The sequence below is a fragment of the Xyrauchen texanus genome, chromosome 3, assembly GCF_025860055.1.
Source record: "Xyrauchen texanus isolate HMW12.3.18 chromosome 3, RBS_HiC_50CHRs, whole genome shotgun sequence".
Lineage (NCBI taxonomy): Eukaryota > Metazoa > Chordata > Actinopteri > Cypriniformes > Catostomidae > Xyrauchen > Xyrauchen texanus.
This window is the reverse complement of record NC_068278.1, coordinates 50,780,420-50,796,963: the sequence shown is the minus strand read 5'-3', so window position 1 is coordinate 50,796,963 and position 16,544 is coordinate 50,780,420. Positions and strand designations below refer to the sequence as shown.

General features: G+C 44.1%; 1 protein-coding gene across 4 annotated transcripts in view; it reads right to left on the bottom strand.

Moving 5' to 3' along the window:
• susd2 (sushi domain containing 2) overlaps window positions 1-16,544 on the bottom strand; it is a 46,374-nt gene that overhangs the window by 28,500 nt on the left and 1,330 nt on the right. For all 4 annotated transcript variants that reach the window (XM_052110870.1, XM_052110859.1, XM_052110880.1 and 1 more), the window contains exons 3-12: window positions 15,673-15,821; window positions 8,348-8,515; window positions 7,385-7,559; window positions 6,805-7,006; window positions 6,113-6,198; window positions 4,298-4,566; window positions 3,976-4,119; window positions 3,735-3,893; window positions 3,394-3,642; window positions 158-436 (exon numbers count right to left, since the gene is read on the bottom strand). In XM_052110870.1, the coding sequence (XP_051966830.1) occupies window positions 158-436; window positions 3,394-3,642; window positions 3,735-3,893; window positions 3,976-4,119; window positions 4,298-4,566; window positions 6,113-6,198; window positions 6,805-7,006; window positions 7,385-7,559; window positions 8,348-8,515; window positions 15,673-15,821 (1,880 nt within the window). The remainder of the gene's footprint in view (window positions 1-157; window positions 437-3,393; window positions 3,643-3,734; window positions 3,894-3,975; window positions 4,120-4,297; window positions 4,567-6,112; window positions 6,199-6,804; window positions 7,007-7,384; window positions 7,560-8,347; window positions 8,516-15,672; window positions 15,822-16,544) is intronic.

Sequence of the window (16,544 nt, the reverse complement as noted above, 5' to 3'; positions counted from 1 at the left end):
TGGTCAAAGATCACATTTATAGTGCCTAATCTGCATGGGTTGCTGTTTAAAGTTCAACAAACAGCTAATTGCCATTGTGATATCATAGCATAGTGCTGGCATCTATTCTTGAAGCTCAACACCAGTTGTTCTCAAATGTTCTTTAGAAGACACTTACCAAGTTTCAGAGCTTTCTTGGCGGATGTGTGACTCCGGTACAACAGCAGTGTGCTATTACCTTGTTCCAGACTACGCATACTCAGCGAATCATATTTACAGAACTGCTCCCCCTCTCCTGAACACATCTTCAACGTTGCCTCCAGCAATGGATCCTCTGGGTCCTCAGTCACAGAAAAGTTTGGGATAAAAGATGGATCATGCTTCGGCGCATAATAATATTCATTAAGGAGGTGCGATGAGTCATATGTAAACAGTGAAGTTTCATTCGTAATGGCCCCTGTTGAGGAAAAACACATAGGGTCTTAAAGATTTTACAGAACATTTCCACTGAATTCCCAGCAGGTGCATACACACATAAATTTGTTCTTTCCCACTTTCTAATGAGGATGCATGGCAAGATCTTCGAGCCATGTGTGCTCAAAACCAGTTGAAATACAAGAAACACCTATTACAAAGGCATGTATTTATGGTGTGCCTTCCACAGATGCCCCTTTGACAGCAGGACTCTAGAACAACAGAATGTAGGGATCTTGAGAAGATCAAACTACATTTAACTTTACACAGTGTCCTAAAAAGCAGTGCTTTTGACTAGAGAAGCTGAAAATTAGAAAGAACCAATGCAAACAAAAGCATCCGTCTGATGCATGAAACATACAATATGTTGACTTTTAAAGCCACTTAATGTATTGTCTAAATGCTTGTATGTTGCCACTATATACTGTGTACGTGCGCTCACCGGCCACTTTATTAGGTACACCTGTACATCTACTTATTCATGCAATTATCTAATCAGCCAATCATGTGGCAGTAGTGTAATGTATAAAATCATGCAGATATTGGTCAGGAGCTTCAGTTAATGTTCACATCAACCATCAGGATGGGGAAAAAAGGATTGTTCGTGCCAGACGGGCTGGTTTGAGTATTTCTGTAAATGCTGATCTCCAGGGATTTTCATGTGCAACTCTAGAGTGAATAGAGAATGGTGCAAAAAAACAAAAACAATCAGTGAGTGGCAGCTCTGTGAATGAAAAAACCTTGTTGAAGAGACAGTTCCATGGAGAATGGACAGACTGGTTTGAGCTGACAGAAAGGCTACGGTAACTCAGATAACCACTCTGTACAATTGTAGTGAGCAGAATAGCATCTCAGAATGCACATGTCGAACCTTGAGGCGGATGGCCCACAACAGCAAATGACCACATCGGGTTCCACTTCGGTCATGCCATCTCTAAGGTTGCACTTAAAAAGATTAACTTTAATTGTTCTGTCATGATTGCTGCTGTTCTTGGAACAACAGTGTTCAATTAAATGTACTTGATTTAAGTTTCTGTAATTGCTCTGGAACTGCAATGACACTTGGTTTTGGTGATGTGTCCATCTCTGCTCTGTCTCATGGCCTGATTCTGTCATGCATCTTTGTCATGTGCTATTCAGATTAATATTCACCATGTGTCTGAGCATGAGCTGTAGGGCAGTGTCTCTCAACTGGTGGGTTGCATTGCAGATCTGTTTAGATTGGGTCGCAGACAGCAGGGAAAGAACAATGTCAGAGTTCTGTGTTTCGCCTCTGAAAACGAGATTCAATTGAAGCCTGGTTTTCAGACAAGGATAAAGCTGCAGGCCAATCTCCACAAAAGGGTGGGAGCTCCAAACTGTGAGCAAAGAGAGCCCCTAACCCAACCCTAACCATGGGTGGAAGTGCCATCCCTTTTGGTGTGGGGCCAACCTCCTTCTGGAGTTTTCTTCACTCTTTTGGAATTTCCGAAACCGTTATAGCTTCCTTCGATATTGCGGTGCAAACCACAACAGTGTGATCCATTTTAATACGTTTAAGAATTTTCTAGTTGAAAGCGCTATGTAGGAAGTCAAAACCTCTAGTCAGCCCTAACACTATAAACAGCACTGATGAGGAAAAAAAATAAATAATGTGCATGCGACAAAATAAAGGTTTTCAAATTACGCATCATCACCCTTACTAAAATGAATCACGATTTAACAGTAGTATCAGTTACTGTGGTATTTTTTACAAAAAACATATAATGTTAATAATCTATTATGTGGAATCTATTGGACTTTTACAACTGTGGCAGTTGTAGTTAAAGTTTCTAAATGTGTTAAGGCTACTATTTTTATCTTAACAAAATACTATAATGTATTTTTTAGAAAGACTAACTACATTGACCTAACCACAGTAATGAGGAGTCATCCATGGTCTTACCTGTGCTTATATGGCATTGCATTGTAAATATAAGGGCAAGTACATGAAATCTGGAACTCCAAGGCTTATAATCAAATTATAGACCACATTTTACTAATTTATGTTCTGTTCAACATAAAAAACATAATGTAACATGATTCATGCCCCTTTGTTTAAAAATCATGGAGAAAAAAAAATATTCATAAAAAATTAAATGTGACCTAGACTACATTTAATAAAGAATATGTTTTTTACTATGTTAAGTGGATTAGGAACGAAGTGAACTAGGAGTGAAGTGTAGTGACATTAAGTGGATTAGGAGCAAAAGTAGGACTGAAGTGATGTAGGGGAGAATTGAAGTTATGTGAAGTGGAGTAAGAGCAAATTGAATTTGAAGTAAAGGTGAAGGAGTGAAGTGAAGTACAAGTGAAGTGGAGAGAAGTAGGACTGAACTGAAGTAGGAATAAAGTGATATTAAGTAGAAGTGAAGAAGGAGTGATGTAGGATTGAATTGAAAGTAGGATTGAAGTGAACTAGGAGCCAAGTGAACTAGGAGCCAAGTGAACTGAAGCGAAGTGAAGTAGGAGAGAGCTGAAGTGATGTGAAGTGGAGTAGGCGTGAAGAGAATTAGGATTGAAGTCAAGTAGGATCGAGGTGAACTGAAATAGGATTAGTGAAGTAGGAGCGAGGTGAAATGAAATGAAGCGAAGTGAAGTTGGAGAGAACTGAAGTGGAGTAGGATTGAAGTGACGTTAAGTGGAGTAGGAGCAAAGTGAAGTAGAAGTGAAGAAAGAGTGAAGTAGATGTGGAGTAGGAGTGAAGAGATGTGAAGTAGGATTGAAGAAGTAGGAGTGATGTGATGTGAAGTGGAGGAGCAGCAAAGTGAAGTAAAAGTGAAGTGAAGAATTAGTGAAGTAGGAGTGAAATTAAGTAGGACTGAATGACAGTAAGAGTGAAGTAGGATTGAAGAGAAGTGAAGGAGGAGTGAAGGGAAGCAGGAGTGGAGTGAAACAAGTGTGAAGTAAAGTGGTACTCACAGCCAGCACTATAGGTGAATATGTCCTGTGCACTGCTGTTTGGAGGAATGATCACACCATTACTAGAGGTGAAATCATCTTCAGGGTCATCATTCATTATACCAAGCAGCCCTTGAGTGTTGTTGTGAAAGTCTTGGGGCAGTAGAACGGTAAGACTCATGACCCCTCCAACTCCCCTGACCTCTACTCCTGCCCCCGACGGAAACATCACAGTCACATTAGCAGGTTTAGGGGAAAAAATAAAAACACCTGGAAAAGACAAAAAAAACACAAATATTTATTAGGCATGTTTATTTGACACATTATCTAATGTGTGTAAATTAAAAAGGTCTCGGTCTTACCTTTTAGGTCTATCCATTTTTGCTCAGAGAAAGAAAGCACCTCTTGGTTCATTAACACCTGTAGATGATCGGATTGGTCTGCAAGACGCACCTCAATGATATCAGAGTCTTTCTCTCTCATGGCGACTGAACAGAGCCGGGTTGCCATAGCAAGAGAACCTGGAGAAAAATATGATGGTTAGAGTTGTAATAAGAGTTCATTGAGTTGAATACATTCTCAATATGAAATGTTACAACTCACCATTCTCGAATTTCATTGGCTCAGTCCTGCCTTGCACAGACAGCTGATAGATTGAGGACTGCACAAGATGGTACTCTCCTTTCCCATTGAAAGTGAAAGTCACGTCATCAAAAGTCATGAAGTGGGGGTCACCGAGAACAGCAGCTGATGAAAAAAGGATCAGTCTATATCCTAGCGTTTCTACAAGAATCTTCAAGAAGTTTGCTGTGAACCTATAATTAGGTTCACAGCAAACCTATAATTAGGTTCACAGCGAACCCAATTATATAATGTGACCTTTATCAGTTGTATTGTATATGAATCAGTTATTTATTTTCTTTACCTGCTCTAGGAGGACGATACATTCTGCAGTCGCTGGATGGTCGGTGAGTGAAGTAGTACTCACAGTTATCTGACCACAGGCAGCAGTAGTAGAAACTGATCACGTCATACTTCCAGTGTGAGAATCCTGGAACTCTAGGGGGATTTTTGTACGGTGGCGACCCCCAGTCATGCCCTCGATCTGGTGTGCTGCCACCAATAGAGTCCCCTGTTAGCACTTGAGCTCCAGTGCGGTCATAACAACACTGCTGACCGGCACCATACTGAGGACTGCAGGACAAAAAGATAGCTTTAATTTTGTTTTCGGTTATGAAACTAACAGTATGTTTATCCGTTTAATTTCTGTTATATTAATAAATCACACACACACACACACACACACAAGGAAATATCCAAAATAAGTAAATAAAACACATTTTACATAAACAAATGGGTAGCACAATTCATAGTTTTATTATATAAAATCTACTAAAATGTATACATTTACAATAAACGTATATCTATATAATATTTTACATACTCTTGAAAGTTTAATTATGTGCTTCCTCCCCTCACAAAAATCTAAAATCTACTGACAGCCTTGTCAATGGATAGTGCATATTTTTTTGTCAATATTTAAAAACAATAAATGTTCACTTAAATTCAGCAGCTTTGTCTACATCTTATTTGCCATTATTCAATTGTTTTACATATACTGGTATTATTGTCACAGTCCTGTCACTCTGTCAGTCTGGGTTTTTGTGTGACAGGACCGTGACAACAACATCATATGTCTGTCTTGTGTTTCAATGTTGGTCTTCGTGTGAGTGCATGGCTTTTAATTTTTTTGTTTCATGTCCGGAGCATGTGTTTGGATCCTGACTTCCCTGTCTGGTTCGGTTTCGGGGTCCGGACACTCATGCTTCATGTTCTGTCTGTTATTGAAGTTAGTGTATTGCACTCATGTGTTCTTGGCAGCATGCACTCGTGTCAATAGTTTATGTCTGTCTCTCGCATTGCACTGCGTGCCCGGGTTGCGAGCAGTCTTCACGTTGTGCTGAGGTTCGGTCACTTCGGGCTGAGGTGTCAGGGTTTGTGTGGCCGAACTCTCACACAGGTGTCCTGTCTCGTTTTGTCATCTGTTGCGTGCATGCAGTGGCATTTGCCTCGCGATATATGCTCAGGCTTTGTCTCGTGAAAGCAATGCCACGCATTCTCTCGTCTTGTATGTCGGTTGGAATGAGCGTTTATTGGCTTATTGTCTTGGCGAGGTGCGCTCATGCCATTTTGGTGTTTGTGTCTTGTGAGAGCACATGGTTTTGTTTTTGCTTCTGTGTTGACACGTGTCTCTCAGTCTCACGTCATACCCGGCCTCCTTGTTTGCACTTTATTAGTTAATCTGTCTCGCCTGCCCTGCATTTAACCTGTTTGATTTCTCTCCCTATTTTAGTCTCTTCGTATGTGCTGTCCAGTGCAAGTTCATCTTGTTTAGTGTCTCATGTCGGTCCTTTTCGCTTTATCTGATCTTGTTTGTCCTTTCCACTCGGTCCTGGTCCCTATACATCTACCCCAGCCTCACTTCAGTCAGCTCTGCCTTGGACTTTGTGTTTTTCCCCTACAGGGTAGTTTGTGTTGTTTTTTTGTTTATTCTTATAAGAAACAATTCTCTTTATTATACTCTGTGTTTGGGTCCTGAGCCTCTGTTGATTCTCTGCAAAATTCTGACAATTATATCAGCCATCGGCCACCCTGCCCTCTAGATCTCCATATCGCCATCAGCCTTTAAAAATCCATATCGGTCAATCACTAATGAAAATTCTTATGATTGATATCTTACCTGCCCTGTATGGCTCTGACACAGTGGATGGCACCTGGATGGTAGATGCAGAAACTGCCTGCATCCATATCACATCCATAATCAGTCTGAAATGTGAACACACAACTGTAGTACTTCTTGCATAAGAGACTTTGTTAAATGTAACTTTATCACATTAAAGTCTGTGACTGGTTGAGGTATTCAACATTCTTTTCTTTTTTTTTTTTAATAATTATCCCCTTTTCACCCCAGTTTGGAATGCCCAATTACCACTACTTCGTCGGTCCTCGTGGTGGAATGGTTACTCACCTCAATCTGGGTGGCGGAGGACAAGTCTCAGTTGCCTCTGCTTCTGAGACCATGAATCTGCGCATCTTATCACGTGGCTTGTTGTGCATGATACCGCGAAGACTCAAAGCATGTGGAGGCTCATGCTACTCTTCAAGATCCATGCGCAACTTACCACGCGTCCCATTGAGAGCGAGCACCACTAATCGTGACCACGACGAGATTACCCCATGTGACCTGGCTGGATTCACTCAGCACACCCTGGATTCGAACTCGTGACTCCGGGGGTGGTAATCATCATCACTACTCGCTGAGCTACCCAGGCCTGGTATTCAACATTCTTGAATAACTATGATGTCACTACTAGCAGCACAGAGTAAACTGTGGTGTCCAATAGCGAGTGAACAATTCAGATCTGTACATACATGGAATCTTCCAGTGTCAGCGCGAGCCTGGGCCAGCGTGCAGGGGCAATCAATGATCTCCGTCTGGAAGCTGGGCAATGCTTTCTCCTCTTTATCCCAAATGAGACACTTAAACTGGGCCCAGCTTTCTGAGTCCTTTCGGAACGCCTCCTCTAGATGCCAGGCCAATGCCTGTGCTTCACTCCACATGGCATTAACATCCCTGCACATAAAAACAACATCTTACCAGTTGCTCACACTGCTACATGAATCCCAATATTTAATCATGAACATCACCACATTGTACCTGTGTGTACCTATTAAGCAGCTACACTACCAGTCAAATGTTTGGACACACTTTACTGAATTTACTGTATATTTCATTCTTTTTTATAAAGACTTAAATGCTTTAAATATGTTTTGTAGACTAATGTGAATTTTACCCATGTATGAGTTGCCCAGAGTGTGCAGAGCTGTAAACTAGGCAAACATTGGCTACATAAAATAAGCTATAATATGTGACTGTTTTGAAGCCAAGCAAAGCAAAAAACAAAAAAAAAAAAACAAGTGCATACTGTATAACTTCAATGTGTGTTCTTACTGAGCTCCATCTGGTTTGGTGCTCGGGCTGACCCGCATGCTTCCCAAGTCCCAGAGTGAGTAAGGCTTTTCTGTGGGCATTGGGGTGAAACTGAAAACGCCACTGTTGAGTACATCTCTGCCCACAGTGTACAGATACTTCCACTCTGCCTTCCAGTTATCAGAATATGCCTCTCCTGTTGTCAACATTATAATAATTATAATTAATATAAATGTACTATTAATGTACTATTAATATTTTTAGTCACCTTGATTAAAAAAACAACAAAAACTAAATTGAAGTGGGATAATCCAACAAAAACATGTCAGGGACACCTCTAGGGTCCAAAAATACACATTTTCTTTATACAAAATATAATTTCCATTTTTTCATTTGATTTTGGGAGTGAAATATGACCACATTCTTGACTGGAAATGAGAAATTGTGATATAATAGTTCCTATATTTAACATACTGATATAGTATATATGTATACATGGATATGACATACGGTATGTAAACTATATGTAAACCACACATGTTGTTTCTGGGCTATTAAGAATTTATGCTATTTCAAATACAGGTTATAAATTGTAACACAGTTGTAGAAAAAAAGTATCTTCTTAGAGGAAATAATAACTTTTTTAAATACACTATATTTAACTCACCCATTTTAGCAGATCAATTGTACATTATTAGCAGATTATTGGCGACCTTACACAGTTCAAATATGTAAAAAGTATTTCATTGACAGATTTCACTGTAGTTTGACAGACCTTCCTTTGCTTATTTTCAAACACCAAGTAGAACAAACCAAAAATAGTAAGTTTTTACTAGTCATTTTACCAGCTTAGAAAATATCCTATTAAATTACATACAAGAAACAGGGCAATTTGAGCTCAATACAGACCCTTAATTAAGAACAACCTATGTGTTATTCATTTTAACAGATCACTTTGACTTACTCAGCTATAATTCTACTCACCAGTCTCATTGTAACCCCACAGCTCGATGTTCAATCTCTCTGCTTTTATTAGAGATGGCTTCCATAACATCTGTAAATCCCCGCTGACGTTAGGAGTGCCATAGTACTGCCACTGTGTGGCGTTGCCCAGAATTATCTTGTAAGCAGGGCCCAGCTTACTGTGATGGACTGATTAATCAGAGAATCAATAAACATGTTATTACTAAAATAACATGCTGTATTTCAAGACAAAAATATTACCATGAACTCAAGTTAAATACGTCAAACATGCTTTGGGAGGTCTGACTACCAGGTCTGACTAAACTCCTCACTTCTCTCTGGGAGTTTTCCAAACTCCCTGAAAACTGCAGTTGTCAAGCCCCTCTTGAAAAAGAGCAATCTGGATAAGACCATATTAAGCAACTATAGACCGATCTCAAATCTTCCTTTCATAGGCAAGATCATTGAAAAAGTTGTCTTCAATCAGCTGAACAAATTCTTGAACTCAAATGGATACTTTGACAATTTTCAATCTGGTTTCCGATCGCATCACAGCACAGAGACAGCGCTCATAAAGATAATAAACGATATTCGCTTAAATACTGATACAGGCAAATTATCAGTACTGGTACTACTCGACCTCAGTGCTGCATTTGACACTGTTGATCACAACATACTTCTTGACAGGCTGGAAAACTGGGTGGGGCTTTCTGGGATGGTCCTAAAATGGTTCAGGTCATACTTAGAGGGAGAGGTTATTATGTGAGTATAGGAGACCATAAGTCTGAGTGGACGTCCATGACATGCGGAGTCCCTCAAGGCTCAATTCTTGCGCCACTCCTGTTCAACCTGTATATGCTCCCAATTAGCCAAATAATGAGAAAGAACCAAATTGCTTACCACAGTTATGCAGACGACACACAGATCTACTTAGCCCTATCACCTAACGATTACAGCCCCATTGACTCCCTGTGCCAATGCATTGATGAATTAAACAGTTAGATGTGCCAAAACTTTCTTCAGTTAAACAAAGACAAAACTGAAGTCATTGCGTTTGGAAACATAGATGAAGTTCTCAAGGTGAATGCATACCTTGACGCTAGGGGTCAAACAACTAAAAATCAAGTCAGGAATCTTGGTGTGTCTCTAGAGTCAGACCTTAGTTTCAGTAGTCATGTCAAAGCAATAACTAAATCAGCATACTATCATCTGAAAAATATTGCAAGAATTAGATGCTTTGTTTACAGTCAAGACCTAGAGAAACTTGTGCATGCTTTCATCACCAGCAGGGTGAATTATTGTAATGGACTCCTCACTGGCCTTCCCAAAAAGACCATAAGACAGTTGCAGCTCATACAGAACGCTGCTGCCAGGATTCTGAGCAGAACCAGAAAATATGAACATATCACACCAGTCCTCAGGTCTTTACACTGGCTCCCAGTTACATTTAGGATTGATTTTAAAGTATTATTACTGGTATATAAATCACTCAATGGGCTAGGACCTCAATATATTGCAGATATGCTCACTGAATACAAACCCATCAGATCACTCAGATCATTAGGATCACATCAGCTAGAAATACCAAGGGTTCACTCTAAGCAAGGAGAGTCTGCTTTTAGCTATTATGCCAGCCGCAGCTGGAATCAGCTTCTAGAAGAGATCAGATGTGCTCCTACATTAGTCACATTCAAATCCAGACTCAAAACACATCTGTTTAGCTGTGCATTTACTGAATGAGCACTGTGCCACTGTGTGTCCGACTGTTTGTACTGTATTTTATTTTATTCTAAACTGTTTCAATTATTCTTATTTTTTATTCTTATTTTAATCTCTTCTATGTAAAGCACTTTGAATTACCATTGTGTATGAAATGTGCTATATAAATAAACTTGCCTTGCCTTGCCTTGCCTTACCATATCTAATCAGCATGTTATGAAATACACCATATACCTACCTCATATCAGCCAAGAACAGCAGTTTAATATAATATTAAAAAGAATGTTCCAGGTTCAAAATAAGTTCAGCTCTATGAACATCTGTGGCATGCTGTTGATAACAACAGACAATAGTTTTGACTTCATCTTTAGACTGGGAAAACAAATGAATAAAGTTTAAAGATATGCACTTACAATAGAAGTCTATGGGGGAAGGCATTGTAATACAGCTTGTATTTGTGCTATTCATATTTTGCTTAAATTAAATTGTTTCGTAAAAATATTTGTTATTCAAGCTGTAAAGATTCTGAAAACTGATCTTCTAATCATGCGTTACCGACATCATTTCTGTGGGTGAATATTTTCTCTATGAAAACATTGTCACTTTCTTGCATATTGTTATGTATACCCTGTCTTGTTTCACTGTTGCTCTTTTGTTTGCCATTTTTGTCACTTTTGCATTTCTTAGTTTTCACTTTAGTCCCTTATGTAACTCCATAGTCTCTTTGTTAGCGTTCGTGTTTTCAGTCATTGTTTTCACCTGTCCTCATTAGTTTGCCTTTTGCTTCTGTTAATCATCTTGTTATCTTTTTTGAGTTCTGTTCGTTCATTGGCCCTTTTTCCCATGTGTATGTATTTATACCCTGTTTCTTTGTTCAGTCCTTGTCTATCGTTGTTTGATGTTAGCCTGGTGTGTGTTTCCTTCCCGAGTCCTCTGTTGGTTTACATCGTGTTTAGTTAACAGTTTTTATGTTTATTGGTCTTCTTTAGGGGCAATTTGAACACGTAGCTGAGGGAGCGGTTGCCACAGGCAACGCACGGCGGGACGCTCTGCGACTTCCTGGAGGTGACCCTACTAGTTTGCGGCTCACAGCTCACCGTGGGCGTCGTTGAGGAGGACCCTACCTCTCCACCCATGGTGGTGACTCTCCAGTCGTCCCTAGCGCTCCCAATCAAACCAGCCCCTTCTGTCAGCGAACAACCCCCCACGGCAGTGGCTTCCCTTGAACCTGCACGGCCAACTCGTCAACCCGAGGAGGAGGAGAAGACAGGCTTCCGCCTCCCGGCCCACGCCTGCCCCGGTCTGCGAGCCAGAGCCCACGCCTTCCCCGGTCTGCGAGCCAGAGCCCACGCATGTCACAGTGAGCGAGCCAGCGGCCACGCTTGTCACAGTGAGCGAGCCAGCGGCCACGCTTGTCACAGTGAGCGAGCCAGCGGCCACGCATGTCACAGTGAGCGAACCAGCGCCTACGGCCTCTACCGTCAGCGAGCCTGAGCCCTCGTCAACCACGGTCAGCGAGCCTGAGCCCTTGCCAGCCACGGCCAGCGTGCCTGAAGCCACGCTGACCAGGAACAGCATCCCAGTTTCGCCAGTCGCATCAGCCCGGAGGAAGAGGAGAAAGGGAGAGGTCTCTGCACTCCAGCCTCCGCCTGCCGCAGCCCCATGCCCTAAACCCCCCATGGCTCTGCCCTCAGCGCCCGGCGAACCCAAGCCGGCACATACCATGGTAACCCAGCCAGAGCCTGTAGCCTCAGACGTCAGTGAGCCAGTGCCGATAGCCTCAAACGACAGTGTGCCAATGCCTGTAGCCTCGACCGTCCCTGAGCCAGCGCCTGTAGCCTCGACCGTCCCTGAGCCAGCCTGTAGCCTCGACCGTCCCTGAGCCAGCGCCTGTAGCCTCGACCGTCCCTGAGCCAGCGCCTGTTGCCAGGACCGTCCCTGAGCCAGCGCCTGTAGCCAGGACCGTCCAAGAGCCAGCGCCAGTGGTCATGCCCGTCCTAGAGCCAGCGCCTCTCGAGCCTTCCAGGGCTCTGCCTCTCGAGCCTACCAGGGCTCCGCCTCCCAAGTCTCTCAAGTCTCTCGAGTCTTCCAGGGCTCCTCCTCCCGAGCTTTCCAGAGCTCCGCCTTCCGAGTTTCCGAGCTTTCCAGAGCTCCGCCTTCCGAAGTTTCCGAGCTTTCCAGAGCTCCGCCTTCCGAAGCTTTCCAGAGCTCCGCCTTCCGAGCTCCGCCTTCTGAGCTTTCCAGAGCTCCGCCTCCTGGGCTTTCCAGAGCCCCGCCTTCCGAGCTTCCTGAGCTTTCCAGAGCTCCGCCTCCCGAGCTTTCCAGAGCTCCGCCCTCCGAGCTTCCCAGAGCTCCGCCCCTCAAGCCTCTCGAGCCTACCAGGGCTCGGCCCCTCAAGCCTCTCGAGCCTACCAGGGCTCCGCCCCTCAAGCCTCTCGAGCCTCCCAGGGCTCCGCCTCTCAAGTCTCTCGAGTCTACCAGGGCTCCGTCTCTCAAGCCTCCTGAGCTTTCCAGAGCTCCGCCCTCCGAGCTTCCCAGAGCTCCACCTCTCAAGCCTCTCGAGCCTTCCAGGGCTCCACCCCTCAAGCCTCTCGAGCCTACCAGGGCTCCGCCCCTCAAGCCTCTCGAGCCTCCCAGGGCTCCGCCTCTCAAGCCTTCCAGGGCTCCGTCTCTCAAGCCTCCCGAGCTTCCCAGAGCTCCTCCTCCCGAGCCTCCTGGGGCTCCACCTTCCAGGCCTCTCGAGCCACCCAGGGCTCCGCCTCTCGAGCCTTCCAGGGCTCCGCCCCCCGAGTCTCCTACGGCTCCGCCCCCAGAGCCTCTTGAGCCTCCTACGGCTCCGCCCCCAGAGCCTCTCGAGCCTCCTGCGGCTCCGCCTCCGGGGCCTCCTGCGGCTCTGCCCCCAGAGCCTCCTACTGCCCGCTCCAGAGCCTCTTACGGCTCCGCCTCTCGAGCCACTCAAGCCTTCGACGGCACCGCCCTCAGAGCCTCCCGAGCCTCCTACGGCTCCGCCTCTCGAGCCACTCAAGCCTTCGACGGCTCCGCCCTCAGAGCCTCCCGAGCCTCCTATGGCTCCGCCTCTCGAGCCACTCAAGCCTTCGACGGCTCCACCCTCAGAGCCTCCTACGTCTCTGCCCCCAGAGACTCCAGAGCCTTCCTGGTCTCCATTCCTAAAGCCTCCCACGGCGCCGCCTACCTCGGCTCCGCCTCCTGAGCCTCCTTCAGCTCCACCTCCTGAGCCTCCCTCAGCTCCGCCTTCTGAGCCATCACCTCCCTCGGCTCCGCCTCAGAGGTCCTCCTTGGCTCCGCCTCACGTGGCTCCGCCGGCCTCCCCTGTGGCCACTCCATCTCCTAGGCCACCAAAACCGGCCTCTGTCCTGTGGTCACCTCCCAGGTCCCCTGAACCGGCCCTTGGCCCACGACCACCTCCCAGGCCACCAAAGCCGGCCTCTATCCTGTGGCCTCCTCCCAGGCCTCCTGACCCGGTCCCTGTCCTGTGGCCTCCTCCCAGGGCTTCTGACCCTGTTCCCGTCCTGTGGCCTCTTCCCAGGCCCCCTGACCCAGTCCCTGTCCTGTGGCCTCTTCCCAGACCTCCTGACCCAGTCCCAGTCCCGTGGCCTCTTCCCAGGCCCCTGTCCTGTGGCCTCCACCCAGGCCTCCTGACCCTGTTCCCGTTCTGAGGCCTCCCCCCTGGCCTCCTGACCCAGTCCCTGTCCAGTGGCCTCCTCCCAGGTCCCCCAAACCTGTCCTTGCCCTGTGGCCAGCTCCTAGGCCTCCTGCACCTACCCTTGCCCGGTGGCCAGCTCCCAGACCATCGAAACCTGTCCCTGCCCGGTCGATACCTCCCTGGCCCCCTAACCCTGTCCCTTTGTGCCCCCAGGGACTGCCTAATGGGCCCCGTGGACTGTCTCATCTCCATTTGTGCCCTCGTGGACTGTCTCATTTCCCCCTTGGACTTCCTGTCTGCCCCTTGCACCTCCATGACCTGCCTGTCTTGCCCTCTGTGCCCCCCGGACTTCCTGCCTGCCCATTGTGCCCCCCTGGTCTGTCTGTCTGCCCATGTGCCCACTTGGACTGTCTGTTTGCCACTGGTGCCCTCATGTTGTTTTTGTGGGTTTTTGTCTTTTGTTTTTTGTCTTCTAGGATCGTCTGGAAGCCGATCCTTTGAGGGGGGGGCTCTGTTATGTATACCCTGTCTTGTTTCACTGTTGCTCTTTTGTTTGCCATTTTTGTCACTTTTGCATTTCTTAGTTTTCACTTTAGTCCCTTATGTAACTCCATAGTCTCTTTGTTAGCGTTCGTGTTTTCAGTCATTGTTTTCACCTGTCCTCATTAGTTTGCCTTTTGCTTCTGTTAATCACCTTGTTATCTTGTTTGAGTTCTGTTCGTTCATTGGCCCTTTTTCCCATGTTTATGTATTTATACCCTGTTTCTTTGTTCAGTCCTTGTCTATCGTTGTTTGATGTTAGCCTGGTGTGTGTTTCCTTCCCGAGTCCTCTGTTGGTTTACATCGTGTTTAGTTAACAGTTTTTATGTTTTATTTCCCCAATGTGGGTTGTTCCTTTTGTGTTTACCTGTTTGTTTATTAAATAAAGTTTAAACTGCGTTTGGATCCGCATCTCCTCGTCTGCCTCGTTGCTCAAGCGTTACACATATATAATGCAAATGTTAACAGGTTTTTCTGGATTTAAATAGTCATGACATAAGTTGAAAAAATTAAGTATCACGTTATAATTATATCTATAATCACACAAGTCTTTTGTTAGCATGCAAAAAGCCATGAGGCTACACCTTTGAAACAGTATTTTAAAATGTATCCCAGTATAACGGATCAATCAGTACAGTTGTACTTGCAATTTTTGCTTAATTCTACAAACTGAGAGATGAGTAGAAATATTTGTCTATGCCAATCAACAGCATGTAATAGATGCTGTATAAAGCTCTTAAAGTCAAGATGAAAGGCGTTCATATCCCATTTAACTTCCGTAACGTGACATATTTGTGAAACAGGATTTTCAAAAAGTGTTTGGCGGGACTTAATTTTGTTTATCTGGAACTGATTGGATCGTGACAAGTGGGTGGAGTGGTGTTAGTATAAAAAAAAAGAAAAGAAAAGCTGTTTCAAATGCTGAGCAGCAAATACATTTATGATGACAGATTAGAAAATATAGATCTATTAGAGTTTCGGCATAACAGCTGTATCATTCACACTGCAGGCCAACGTATAAGTCACGCGTCCGCATTGCGGATCGCTCCGCACACAGTATGCGTGACGTACATTTCAGCATAATCCAGACAGCGCGGCCTGACGGGACAGATTTTCTCGACTTGCGGATGTGGTCATCGTCTGTGCGCATCGTTGGTGTCAAAACAATCGAATGTGGCAAACGCATTCGTATACGCTCATGGTCAGAAGTGTATACTCACAAAGGCAACATGGTCGACTTGGTGCGAGCCGATTCAAAACGCTCAAAAACGAAGTATATGTGGGCCTTAAGGCATGCGTTTTAAGAAACGTGTTTTTATGTTGACTTAAAACTGGAAAAGTCCTTGAAGTGTGAACAAGACACTAGAAAAAGCTGCTGCATGAACTAAGCCCTTCGTTATATAGTTCTATATATGAAGCTCACCTGAGAGCCATCTCCCTGCTCTGTCATAGTTGACTCCATCTGTAGTGACATCAAAAGGGATCCAGCCCGACTCATACAGCATAGGAGAGATACAGTGACCCTCGCCGTTCACATCCACGTAGCCCTCGGTCAAAATCTCTGACTTGAACCTGTGACAGAAACATCTGTTCAGCACTGTACTATATCTGCGTAACTGATTACATTCTAAAGACTTTTTTTTTTCTTATCAATTTCTTTTTATCTCAAGGCCACAGTTGAACTAAATAAATAGTTTGAACTCAAACTCTGTGTCCTTGCAGATGTGATAAAAATCCAAGAATCAACTGCATGTAATGCTTTGCATCCAACTTTCAGTTAAAATTCCTTAATACCACAATATTTAAGGCCTATGTAGCAGAACCTTGCATTTTAGCATGCTGTTCATACTTAGTAACTTTAATTGGGTAGTTATCAAATAATATGGACATACATTCAGCTTTCCACCAAAATAAAAGCTTGATTTGAAAACAACTAACAAACATACAAATAACAGAAATATATTTATATTGTATAATAATGTAATATTCACTACAGTAATAGTACTAGTAGTAGTTATTATAATAATAATAATAACAACTAGATAGGTCAGGACAAACTTTGATGTTGGCATGATAAAGCCTAGCGTTAACAGCTTGATGTTTGAAAGTTTTACAGCCCGATAGATAGATAGATAGATAGATAGATAGATAGATAGATAGATAGATAGATAGATAGATAGATAACTTGAAAGCTGATAGAAAAGCATGCCTTGTTTGAAAGCCCCCTGTGAACAAGCTGAGGTGACTGTAGCAAGAAAAAACTTCTTTCAATATTATTTAGTGGTGAAAAATAAA